The 12,137-nt window shown below is 54.6% G+C and overlaps 3 protein-coding genes across 3 annotated transcripts; 1 reads left to right on the top strand and 2 right to left on the bottom strand.

Moving 5' to 3' along the window:
• Positions 1 to 3,461: 3,461 nt before the first annotated feature.
• On the bottom strand, positions 3,462 to 5,373 carry LMH87_000516 (uncharacterized protein; the record flags this gene model as incomplete). Its single annotated transcript, XM_056198433.1, has 7 exons — positions 3,462 to 3,806; positions 3,866 to 4,144; positions 4,212 to 4,604; positions 4,681 to 4,785; positions 4,844 to 4,945; positions 4,999 to 5,074; positions 5,135 to 5,373. The coding sequence occupies 7 exons, from the start codon at positions 5,371 to 5,373 to the stop codon at positions 3,462 to 3,464; spliced, it is 1,539 nt and encodes a 512-aa protein (XP_056055384.1).
• Positions 5,374 to 6,107: 734 nt separating this feature from the next.
• Positions 6,108 to 6,722, bottom strand: LMH87_000517 (uncharacterized protein; the record flags this gene model as incomplete). The annotated part of the gene is made up of 2 exons (XM_056198436.1): positions 6,108 to 6,180; positions 6,241 to 6,722. The coding sequence occupies 2 exons, from the start codon at positions 6,720 to 6,722 to the stop codon at positions 6,108 to 6,110; spliced, it is 555 nt and encodes a 184-aa protein (XP_056055385.1).
• Positions 6,723 to 7,498: 776 nt separating this feature from the next.
• On the top strand, positions 7,499 to 8,363 carry LMH87_000518 (uncharacterized protein; the record flags this gene model as incomplete). Its single annotated transcript, XM_056198437.1, has 3 exons — positions 7,499 to 7,849; positions 7,947 to 8,173; positions 8,333 to 8,363. 3 exons carry the CDS (start codon positions 7,499 to 7,501, stop codon positions 8,361 to 8,363), a joined length of 609 nt encoding a protein of 202 aa, XP_056055386.1.
• Between the last annotated feature and the right edge of the window lie 3,774 nt (positions 8,364 to 12,137).

The raw sequence follows: 12,137 nt of genomic DNA on the forward strand, positions 1-12,137 counted from the left end.
GTACTGGCACAGCAACGCGGCTAGCTCTGCCCAGGATCAAGAGAGTCGTAGATGGGAAAGCAAGCGATCAATGCCGGAGCTGCACACAGTGTCGAGAGAATGGCGAGTCCGGGCGACAACCAGCAAAAGAAGAAGAGATGCTGACGCTTCCAACACTTGGAAAAGCAAGAGGGAAAAGTCGGACGGGCTGGTGTGCAGTGAGGAGATTACTGACGATCCGGGGGGTGTGGCAGGAAAATGGGAAATGGGGAAGGCAGACAGAAAGAGGCCAGCCAAGACCAGCGAAAGCAAGGCAAGACGGCTCGGCAGGTACTTGCGCCAGCTGGCAGAGGTACCTGGGAGGCTAAGATACAGGGGTGGCAGGGCCGTCTGAGCAACCAGAGCACAAAAGCCTGGCTGGGCCTGATCGACGGCCATTTTAGCAGGCTTTTTGGTGGACTGCCACCTGTATTTTTTGTTGTGATACCTGGCGTGCCTAGCGGCGGTACCTGCAGAGATGCCCCATGTGGCCCCAAGGCTCGGGCTGCCCCGTACCCAGCGGCCGCACAGCAATGTACCGGCCGTCCAGTGGCTGTCAAGGTGGCCGACATAGGCACAGAGGGGAGAGCCTCCTTGCTGTGTGGAGGCCAGCCACCATGCTCTAAAAAAAAGCAGGTTCGGGCACACAGCACACAGCCATTTTGCCCTTGGTGGAGAGAGGTCTGTCCCAGCAAGATTACCATGCCATCATCACATCAGCAAGAAGCTGCTCGACACTCAGCTCGGGGCATTAAATTTATCCTGTGGCTTGTCCTTGTCCTGCAGCCTAGCAAACCACAGCGTAGCACCCGCTGCGGGCTTGGTGACTCTGGTCGTGCCATTGGCCAAGCATCTAATATTAAATGCCCCTCCAGTGCAGACAAGCCCCCCAGCCTAGCCGCAGCGACCCTCCCACCCTCGAACAGCAGAGTAGGTACTGGCAAAGTTCCATGTACCTCGATGCAGACTCGCAGGTACCTCGCGTCCCGCCACTGTCAAGGCTCGCTCGCGACACTCTTGACTCTCAACCCTCCAGCTCGTGGTCCCGGAGCAATATATGAGACACGCCCCATCGACTCGAGGCAGTTTGCCGTCGTCCACCCCATTTTCGTATTGGTTGCCAAAGAATTTGTCTCTGATTTAGAGGAATCAAGAGTTTGTGCCTCTTCTTCGCCTTTCTTTTTCTTTGTCCCTTTGTTATTTCTCATGCTGGTGTCCTTTGCCACGACCCGTAGACCAAAACTCCATGTCCGCAAGATCGCGTCAGTGGCGGTGCACTGCTGATGTCCGTCCCGTGGCGCACCCGAGGACAACAAAGAAGGGGGCGGTCGGAAAACAGGCTTTTCCACGCTTTTGACTTGACTTTCGCCTTTTTTCTGAATTTCTGACAGACGAGGTTGGCCTTACTGTCACGGCGACTGGCCGATCAAGGGGAAAAGGCGCCTTGCGCACCAGCCCGGAGATTTAGATCCAGCCATATATTGCATTTTAATGCCATGATTGCTAAGACATTGGATTTTTATGCAACTGCTGTTACAGCTTTGGTCTGCAGTGGCACATTGCCTCCTGGAAGTGCATAATAACCTGGCTCTATTACCACCGCCTCCAGCTCTGTATGTGCTCTCAGCCTCTCACCAACACATCTACAGGCATGCAATGTCATTATGCGCTGCCCTTGATGAGTTTAGGGCTCTCCATGACGCTACAAAACCCACTCTCATCTATTAATACCTGCTCTCGCTTGCTGCGCCCAGACACGCGATAGATGCGACCATCCGTGCCATGTGTTTGCCCTCCCTTCACTAATAACCCTGCGCCAGCCTTCAGATGTTGGTTTGGAATGGCATTTGCAACTAACGGCTTCTTCTTCAACATTTGCGCCCATGCATTTTGCAAACTGAATCAATCATACCACCTAGTCATCTGTCTACGCAGTTCGCACTTCCCCTTGGCCATCGGACAGTATGGGAATAAGGTTCCTAGCGCTTTGGCACTGGCTTTTGTGCATTACATTATCGCGATATGCATCTCAGATATAGTAACAGGGCCCCGGAAACAGAAATTCCCCGGTTGTCTCTCGGGTTCGGCCTATTCGTGCTCCTGGCTGCGTAGTGGTCGGCGAGCACATTCTGGTACAACCACTCTCTCTGTCTCTTTGTTCGCTCCTACCAGTATTCCCGCCTCTCCTCTGAGCTTTGTGTCGTCTCCCTCTGAAGTTTGAACTGGCAGGCCCTCGCAGCTTTTAAAATTAAAGCGGAGTCTAGTGTAGCGCCAACCGCTGGACTACACAGATACGGCAGGCCGACTGGTTCGTTAGCGGCACAGACCCTGCTCGAGCATCCCATCTCCGGCCAGAAAAGACCAGACACTCCAAACACTCTTTCAGCTTGTTCAGGTGCTCGGCGCATCCTCTTTCGAGCGCCGATAGCCTGTTCCTCGATTGTCTCGAGCGGGCCTGAGCGTTGCAATTTAAGGAGTCGGATGCCAACGATGATTCTACCGTCTCGAAGCCTACTACATACTTGGTCCACTGTAGAGCCTTTTCTCGTCCCTCCCTTTACGAGCAATAATATCGGAATGGACTAAGATCATGCAATCGACCGCCATCAGCTTCGTTGTAGCGCCACTTTTCCTACAACCTTGCTGCCCCACGAGGACACCAGAGCTCGACAGTGGTCAACGACGTGGCCGAGATAGCGGCCACGTCATACACTGCACCAGCTTGGAGGCTTGATCAAGTATACTGAAACTATTCAACAGCGGCATTTTGGTGTTCTTCTTCTCTTGTTAACCCCGCTGCGTTTGGTTTCCCTCGGCTGAAACGTATCAGAAACTTGGCGCTAACAATTGCCCGTATCTTGCCCACCATCAGGGTGAAATGAGTGGATAAGAATACGAGATCTTTTTCGACAAAAACAATTTGAAGCAGCTGGAAGTAAGTGACTCGGAGCCTGTAAACTTTCCTATAATGCGTCTGTCAAAAGACATGGAAACAAGCAAGGATCGCCTTTTGATAGATGAAGTTGGCAGATCAGACGCTGTTGTACTCCGTAGATGGCTGCACCCGCAGACGCGTCTACCTTGTGAGCTGGCAGGCATGCACGTCACGTTTCGGACCGCCCGAGAGAGTAATGGCAGTACTTCTCGGAGCACCCGCCACATGCAGTCCCGACGGGTGGGTTCAAAGAAGCCGCCCAACTTGCCCATCCTCTCACAAAGCAGTATGCGTAGCATGCTGAACCGCCACGCACCAGCCAGTGTCGCAGCAATCCCAAGCGTCTGACGCCTACCCTCAGCCTCCGCACTTGCAGCTTACCACGTCTCCATGTAAGAACAGGCAAATGGAGAATGACAGATGAGAAACAGCAGTATAAATAGTAGTAGTATATATCCTCGCGCTTATGCCGGTTTGCAAAACGTTGTCTAGCCGTGTCGCACCCTCTTCAAAGCAGAAACCTGAAGCCATGCTCTACCGCCTCACCCGGTGCGGCATTCACAGCGCCCTCGACGTGCTCGCCTCTATCGAGCCTCTTGTTCAGTCTAGAAAGCATGACCCGCAGCACGCCTGCCGCAACAATGGACATGGCCGCCATGAGGCAGTTGTGGATGAAAGCGGCCTCGTACTGCGGTTCGGCCTTGGACGGGTACAGATAGCTGGTGTAAATGGCCGGCGCATTGGACACTGCATTGATGAAGCCCAGCGCCGCGGCTCGCTTCGCAGGTGGCCGCGGCAATGTATTGCTGATCCAGGCCAGTGCTGTCGTGTAGCCGCTATATAGCCCCGGAATCTTCGAAGCATAATGTTAGCGAGCCTCCCAAATGCGCAATGGATGTGACGACAACTAACCATGAGCATGATGCTAACATATCGCGCCGCTACGTTTGTTGTAGATGCCGCAATGATGAACGTTGCCATTGCAAGACATAGAGGTAGCGATATGTGCCAGAATCTCTCGCCCGTCCTGTCCGCATGCCATGCGTTGAGAAGCGTGGTCAAGACGCCGAGCACATACGGTGGCGCGGTGAGGAGCAGCGTCTTGACCTTGGAAAACTTGAGTGTCGCGACAACAGTGGGAAAGAAATTGGTAATGGAAGCCGCAGAAACATTGCCAAACAAGATGACGAGCTTGTTTGCAGCCGGTTAGCCTGATGATGTAGACGAAACATGCGTCACCTTTGACGAGTAGACTTACCAGAACCCACATCTTGACGTCCTTGACCGCGGCCGTGAAGCCTTGGAAGAATGTCTGCTCTTCGCTGGTGACCCAGTCATCCTCTCCAATGTCGTGCTCCAGTCGCCAGACCGCCATGGCCACCTCCTGCTCCGTCAGCCACGGCGTGGTCCGCGGGAAATTCGGCAGCACAAAGACGGCAGCAATGGCCACCGCCACCGTAATGACGCCCTCGATCAAAAACAGCCATCGCCACGCGCTCAAGCCCCTGGCACCATCCAGGTTGCCCGTGATGCCGGCTGAGATGAGGCCCGAGAAGGCACCCGAGATGAGCGAGCCGGCGTACAGGTACGTGGTGCGGACACCAAGCTCCTTGCGCGTGTACCAGCAGCTGAGATAGTACAGACATCCGGGCTGCAGCGGGGAAGGGTTAGCGTTTTACAGATCTAGGAGGGGCCGCAAATCGCAAGTGCCGGAAGTTGCTGCGTACAAAATAGGCGGCTTCGACGAAACCGAGAAAGAAGCGACAGGCCAGCAAGCCGCCAAAGTTCTGCACTGCGGCTGTCGCGGTTGATATGATGCCCCAGACCATCATCTGTAGATTTCAATCAGTGTGTGTCCTCGGGGCATTGGATTTGAGGAGGTTGTCTCACACAAGCAGGCAGATAGATGCCCGGTTTCCCCATCTTGTTCAGCAATAGATTCGACGGGACCTGCATGAGAATATACCCAACAAAGAGGATACTAACGGCAGTCTGTTCACACCGGTATTAGCAGATGATTTTTAGAGGAGAATGTTCGGACGAACTGAGAACTGGGTGCCGCTGGCATTGAGTTTCAAATCCTCCTCAAGCCCTGCCAGCCTCGCAGCGGCAATGTTATTCCTGCCAGCACGACTTAGCTTCCTGTATACTGTACCACCGAGACATTTCATCGACACGTACCTGTCGATGTAATTCAGAATATACATGCAAATCACCATTGGGAGCAGTCGAAAGTCAATCTTGCGTCGCAGATGCCGCTCCAGCTTGTCGCGCTCTTCCCCGCTCAAGCGGGCAATGAGATCCGGCATGACGACGCCGTGAATTCGATCCGGTCCGTGCTGCCCTGCCGCAGCATCCTCGACCTGGTCGACGTCCAGTGCGGCATCGCGCTTCATCGTGGTCTCTTCCAGTGCCGCCATTGTGTATTTATAGGCCGTTGACGCACAGTCTTGGGAGAGGAGAGGTGAGGCTACACATAGAAGCGCTCGCAGATTTTATAGTCGTTTCTCGCTAGCGGCAGATGAGAGACATGCTCTTGTCCGACGAACATGGTGGTTCAGCTTCACTAGCGTTGTGTGGGGGGCCCGATGAGCGATAGATCGTCACCAGGCCCCCCTTACAATGCGGGGGAAGAGTCGCTACCGACAAAGGACTAGCCTAGCCTGGTGCTGGCGTTTGGCGTTGGGGGTGGTCACGGCAATTGAAACGGACGGGGGACCAATACATGTGCCGATGATGCATGCGAGTTTCTGGTATATTGCCATCGAGTTGGGACGAACCGGGGCGGAACGATGTCCGGGAGCTTCACCGGGGGTGTCGCGGAACGTACCCGGTGCTCAGTCTGCCAAAGTGAGGATGCCTGGGGTTGGAGGGGGAAAATGACAGAAAAATGGTTGTGGGCTATTATTGGACTCGGACTGTGTTGGACGATTGGCTTGATTTTTAATGAAAAGCTAGCTAAATGGAGATGCTATCCGTGATGCCCAAGGGCATATATTCCTTGATAGTAGTGTGACCACCCAAACGCCAATAGATGATGCATAACAAAGGGAATTGAAATGAGAATATTATATGTCTTTTCCTTTCAGGGAATCCGTTCGGCCACTGCTTTTTGAGAGATTCCATGCATAACGCGACCTTCTTCTCGATGTCTTTAAATGTGACCATCCAGACCCTTGGCGGCGAGGAGCGGCCAGCCAAGCAGCAGGCCAATGCCGGGAACAAACCTAGGGGGCGGTCAGTTTCGGAACGAGGCACGAGATATTTGGAGGAGGGGCTTGACTTACATGGCGAGTTGTGTGCCAAAACGCTTCACGTCGCCAGCCCAGTCGGCGGGAGCAGACTTTTGGGTCTTGGGCAGGCGCTCAAAGGGATGCGACTCCATGGCCCGGCCGGCGGCACGCAGTGACTGCAGCATGGAAAACTGGCGGCGGGCGGCGATGCGGACAATAGGTGTCATTTTGATAAAATGAGAATAGTGTGAAGTGATGATAAAAATTTCGTCAAGGGTCGTAAAGAGTAGGGTTGGTTGTTTGCTAGCTCGACGATAGGATTGAGTGGTGAGGCTTGTAAGTATACAAGTGAGTAGAGTTGTTTCTTGTATGGATGAATTGGCTTGGTATTCTGAACAAGAACCAACTCCAACGAGAGCCAACTCGCCGCCCTTTTGTATGCTTTCCTCATCTCCATGTCTGTGGTGCCTTTCAGCCGTAGCCCCCCGACGACGGAAAACGTTGTCTGTCCCAAGACTTTCGCCAACACGCTTCATAGCCTTGCCGGGTGTGTTGTGTGCCAATGTGGCGGCACAATGGGCAGACGAGCAGGCCGCCGACGGCCAGGAATCACACCACCTCAGGCACAAGGTTGGGTGAGGGCCGCCGCCGTCTGATTGACCCCCGGGAGGGTGTGGTGCTGAGTCGCAGCGAATGTGGCACCATTTGGAGGGGAGAAGCCGGGCGGCGACGGCGCGAGGCCCGGTTCTTTGCGGAACGGCCGCTGGGCTTGGGGGCGGTCCCGGATGTGGCGTGATGTGTTGTGTGCGGCAGGCCACTCAGCCTGATGGAAATACCAGCTGACCTAGGAATGACTCTGCAGCCCTAATGCGGCGACGAATCGTCAATGTTTATTTTTAATGTGACTTGTTTTGCTTTCATTTCTTTTTTTAGAGGATCTGGGGAGATGCTAGAACAGCTGTATCCCACGGCGTGCTAATCTTTTTTTTTCTCCTACCGGGTTAAGTCGCCGACAGGAGTAAATCAGCAGCCGAGGAGGCGTGAACCTTTTTTTTTTTCTTTTTGGAAATTACAACTGTACAAAGGAGACTTTTACTGCTTCGACATCTACTCAAAATCAGAATCAAAATAAAATTGTTCTTGCGCATGGCGATGACTGACTGGCCTCGAGCCTGGCAGGGTAGCTGCACGTGACTTCGCGATGGAGATGCAGCCACCGTAATGGCGCGCAGAGCTTCACACCCTGACGGCCTCGTCGAAATACTGCAACATCCCACCATCGTCCGGCACGCACCCCTCGTCCGAAAACGCAATGTCCTCGGCCAAGACAACGACAACGGCCAGCGCCTCCGAGGTCGCGGCCGTCGACACCAAGCTCAAGATCTTACTACACCCCATTCCGGTCTACGACTCGCCTCTGGCCAAGGGCGTCTCCCTGGGCCGCGTCGCGGTGCTGCTGAGCCTACTGGCGTGGCAAATGGACAACCTCGTCGCAGATCCCGCGTCGGCGCTGCGAAGGGCGCTCCCGGTGGTGGCCGCCATCCAGGCCGTCTATGCGGCGCTGTGCATCCCTCCGGCCGGATCGTCGCTGAGCAAGACGGGCAAGAAGCCACGGCCGGGCGAGAAGCTCAAGAAGAATGACGGGGGTGCCAATCCCATTACTGTACGTAAAATCATACAATGCCCCGCATCGACCTCTCCGTCTGTCTCTCTACGTGTCCCTTGCTTTTATACTGACTTGTATCCTCCCCCCTCCACAGAGCGCCATCATCGCCCTCGCACTCTCGACACTGACGATCCCGGCCCTGTACGCGCTCCTCGTCCTCTTTGGCGCGCCGTTCCTCGAGCACACGGCGGGGACGTTGCTCTGCGCGGCGCACTTTGCGCTGCTGGCCGTCTTCCCGCTGGTGTACGCGCGCGGGCTGGACCGGCCGGCGCTCGTCGCGGTGGCGGGCGCCGCAGCGCCGCTCGACGAGACGTTTGGCGGGCTGGCCGGGGCCGCGGCGGGCGCGTGGCTGGGCGCCGTGCCGATCCCGCTCGACTGGGACCGCGACTGGCAGCGCTGGCCGGTGACGATTGTCGTGGGCGCGTACCTGGGCGCCGCGGCGGGGAGCCTGCTGGCGGGCACGGTGCTGTACGGCAAGAGGCTGGCCGGGCCTGCGGTCAAGGCTGATTAGGAGGAGGGGGGGTTGCTTCGAAGAGGAATGTGAGATGTGCTGTGGTCTATCGCATGTAACATCTGGGAATAGCGTTGGGCTGGTCCGGCGCTGAGACTGGGCTGTAATTATAATACACAATTGAATTCTACGACGCTGAAAATTGGTGAATCGGAGGAAGCAGTTGGCGGCCCGTCTTCGTCGGCGAATTGGGCTTTGCCCGTTGCTTCACTGTGAATGGGCAAGGTTCGGAGCGACAAGGTGACACTGATAATACAAAGAGGTCATCTACCTAAGCGCCGTGAATAGCACACCGCCCAAGGGCTGCAGGCGGACAAGACAAGCTTCGCCATTATGCCAAGCACCTAGTGTCAGCAAACGCATCTTGTGTGGGCGCGGAACCCGAGCGCAGCACTGCCGCCTCGGCGTTTGCCGACACTATTTTGTGGTGACATTAATCAATGTACGGATACCAGTACCGGTATGCAGGAGGAGCGTGTGACGAGGCCTGCTTGAGTGCATTTCTTCCGACATTACACTGCAGCCCAGCCCAGCACAGCCACTCCGGCTAGATGTAGATTGCATGCAGGTCTCTGGCGAGCGGGCGACCACAAGGGGAACTGGCTACAGAGACTGACTGACAGATTGACAGACTTGAAGCTGGGAATGTTGCGTCAAAATGAGGTAACTCGAGGAAAGCAATGTCGCATGCCAAGTGGCATTGTGAGCAACAGGCATGGCTAAAAAGAGAATCACGGTTACAACGGCTGCTGCGCCACGCATGCAGAGCGGGAGAGGACAGAAGACGTGAGGGTGATGTAATGGTAATCTTTTGCGCCGTCGGGGCGTGTGGCGGTGATGTCAACGACGCACGGTTTTGCCACAATAAAGGAGATGACTGTGTGTGGCGCAAAATCAGAAAAACGCTGCAACGGCAACGCTGGTCCGAGAATGAAGGTAGAAAGCAGGGAAGCGAAAAACGGTTTGCGCGATCGTTTCCTTGCTCCGAGTTCCCAACGATTACTCTGGGGGCGTTTATATGGATACACAGCAGCAGAGCAAGGGGCTAACAAGAGGAAGACAGCCAATAAGGACCAGTGATTGCGGTATGGGGTAAATTTGGCTCACTTGCAGTATTGGGCAAAAGGCCTGCTGCATTGGTTTTAATTTAGAATACCACGGCCAAGCAATGTCGCAACAGCAACTTGGCTGAAAGACAGGGCAGGGTTCGTCCGGCGACATGTGTACCTAGCTCGCAAGCCCCCAATGACGTACAAGCTACAGTGGGCATGTGGCCCAGCGATACGCCCAGGCGTCGCCAAGGGGAGCCGGATCAGCGATGAGACGACGTCTCAGTTGTTTTGGCAGCGAGTCAACGAGTGTAGCTACAACGTTGGGTAGTCATCTGACCAAGCTGCCACTGCAGGTTTTTTTTTTTTTCATCTTCTTCCTAGGTGTAGGTAGCCCTCATTCCCTTTTACGGTTTTATTTTGTGCGTTTCCTCTTCATCCTTTTCTCGCCTTGTTCGATGCATCACCGATGTTTGTTTGCGGATCTCGCGAAAAAGCTTTTTACAATGCAAGGCGAACTATGCCATCTGCGGTTTCGGCCTACTTCGGAAGACCCAGAAGCAAAAAAAAAAAAAGGGAGGATAAATAATAAAAAATTTAGTATCAGTAGTACTGGTAGACCCAGTGGAGCTCGGCCGCCAGCAACTGTGGCTTGTCGATGACGCAGTACCCGAGCTCTGAAAGAAAGCTTGCCCCACGCCCTGTTTGGTTTTTTTTTTTTTTTTTTTTTTCGTCTTGTCGCGAGTAAATCAGTCAATCGTTGATGAAATCTATGCAAAAGAGTATCATTCTATCCAGTACTAAATGCAGTTTTCCTCGCCTGTGTACAGCGGTGGAAGAGTAGAGCGAAAGAGAACAGGCAGGGACTTGTCAGTAGCAGGTAGGAAAGCGAGCCAGGCCAAGCTTGCTCTGCCGATTGGGCGCATGAGGCAGTGGGGCGACCTGCCGAAGCTACCTTTTCGGAGCTTCCTGTCGTCAGTCAAACTCTCCAGCGCGGCCAGCTGCCGTGCAACGCTGCGACAGTAGCAAGGACTCGCGCGCACAAGAGAAAAGCCGCTTCCACATGAACCAAAATTAGCAGATGGCAAAAAAGAGAATCGAATTCAATCACTGCCACACAAAGAAGCTCGGCAGGCAGTCTGGGCATTGTTGCCATGCGGCCCTGCCCTGGCTTGTTGCTGTGGCTTAGCAAAGTCCGTGTCCGGCCAAGGCGGAGCCACCGGCCCCAGCGACGGTTACAGCGAACAGCGATTGTCGTCGTCGGGGTGGGCTGGGGCTGCTGGCTTGCGCCCAGATTCATTCGCCCAACCACCAGTCAGTCCGTCCAGTTCCCCGAGCGAGCGGCCCTACCAGAGTCAGAGAGAGAGAGAGCTGGGAAAGCAGCTTCGCTTTCCCATTCCGCCTGCCAAGTTTACCTGTCTGGAGCCTTTGCGCCCCCCCCCCCCCCTCTCTCTCCCGGAGCCCAGGCCCGCGCCGAGTTTAAATTCTTCTTATAAGCTTCTTGCTGCCCTCTTCCCCCCCCGCCTCCCATCGGCTCTCTTTTCTCTATTTCCTCCTCCAGCATAGTTCTTGTCCTCGTCCTCCACCACCACTTCATCAAAACATATACAAAACAACACAACATCTTTCGTTGACATCAATCCGACAAAATGGCCTTCACCGCTAGGTAAGCTGAACCCCCATTCCCGCTGCTGCTGTTCCTGCTCTCGCATGCTGCGACGAGCTGCTGCCAGCATCCCAAGCCCGTAGCGCGCCCTTTTGCTTCCTCTGGAGCTGGCGGCGCGCCATGATGCCCGTTTCTTCCGAAGCAGCCGAGCTAACGTGAACCTCTCTATAGCGACATCTGCGTACGTCTACCAGCTACCTCGCCAGGTCTTCTTTTCGGGGTTTAATTTTTTCTCTCTCCTCGAATACTAACAAATCCACTAGAAAATCCTCCTTGCCATCATCCTCCCTCCCGTGGGTGTTCTTCTCGAGCGTGGCTGTGGTGCCGACCTCTGCATCAACATCTGCTTGACCATCCTTGGTACGCTCTTCATTTCCCAGCTTTCGCGCGCTGCGCCCCCTCGCAGTGTTGCCTCTTTACTAACATCTCTCCTCCAGGTTACATTCCCGGTATCATCCACGCTCTCTACATCATTCTCAAGTATTAAGTGCGCCCCCGCGCCTCGTGTGAGGGTCGCGACAAGAGCTTAGCCATTGCACCAATGACTTCCCCTGTGCAATCCGCCAAGCCCCCCACGGCGGGCAGCGTCTGCCAAGGCCTTTCAAGCTCATCAGCTGCGCTTTCTCATCATGGCCTGAGCCTGCGAAAAGTGCTGTACTAGCTTTCTTGAGTTGTTTCCGCCTCGGCTCTTGTCGCGAACGCTCACTCTATCGCTCATTTTGCGCCTCGGCGCATTTCTTCTCACTTGCCAATTTTTTTTTTTTTACTGTCGCGACACTTCTTCGCACGCTCCCTCAATCTACACGACGGCCGACCGCGACTTGTTTCCTTTGCTTTACTTAGCTTCTTTGGTGTGATGAGCAACGGTCCACTACTGTTCTGCTCTTCTAATGACGAACTTGGAGATGCGGAGGGTCGCTGGGTTGCATAACACGGGCGATGTTTGGCCACGGTAATTTTCTCTTCGATACCCATCAATCCAAAGATTTTCCCTTAATATATCTCTTGCTGCGAGCCCTCAATCGCGAAGCTGTGAATAAACTGTTCTACCAAATCGCC

The sequence above is a fragment of the Akanthomyces muscarius genome, chromosome 6, assembly GCF_028009165.1.
Source record: "Akanthomyces muscarius strain Ve6 chromosome 6, whole genome shotgun sequence".
Lineage (NCBI taxonomy): Eukaryota > Fungi > Ascomycota > Sordariomycetes > Hypocreales > Cordycipitaceae > Akanthomyces > Akanthomyces muscarius.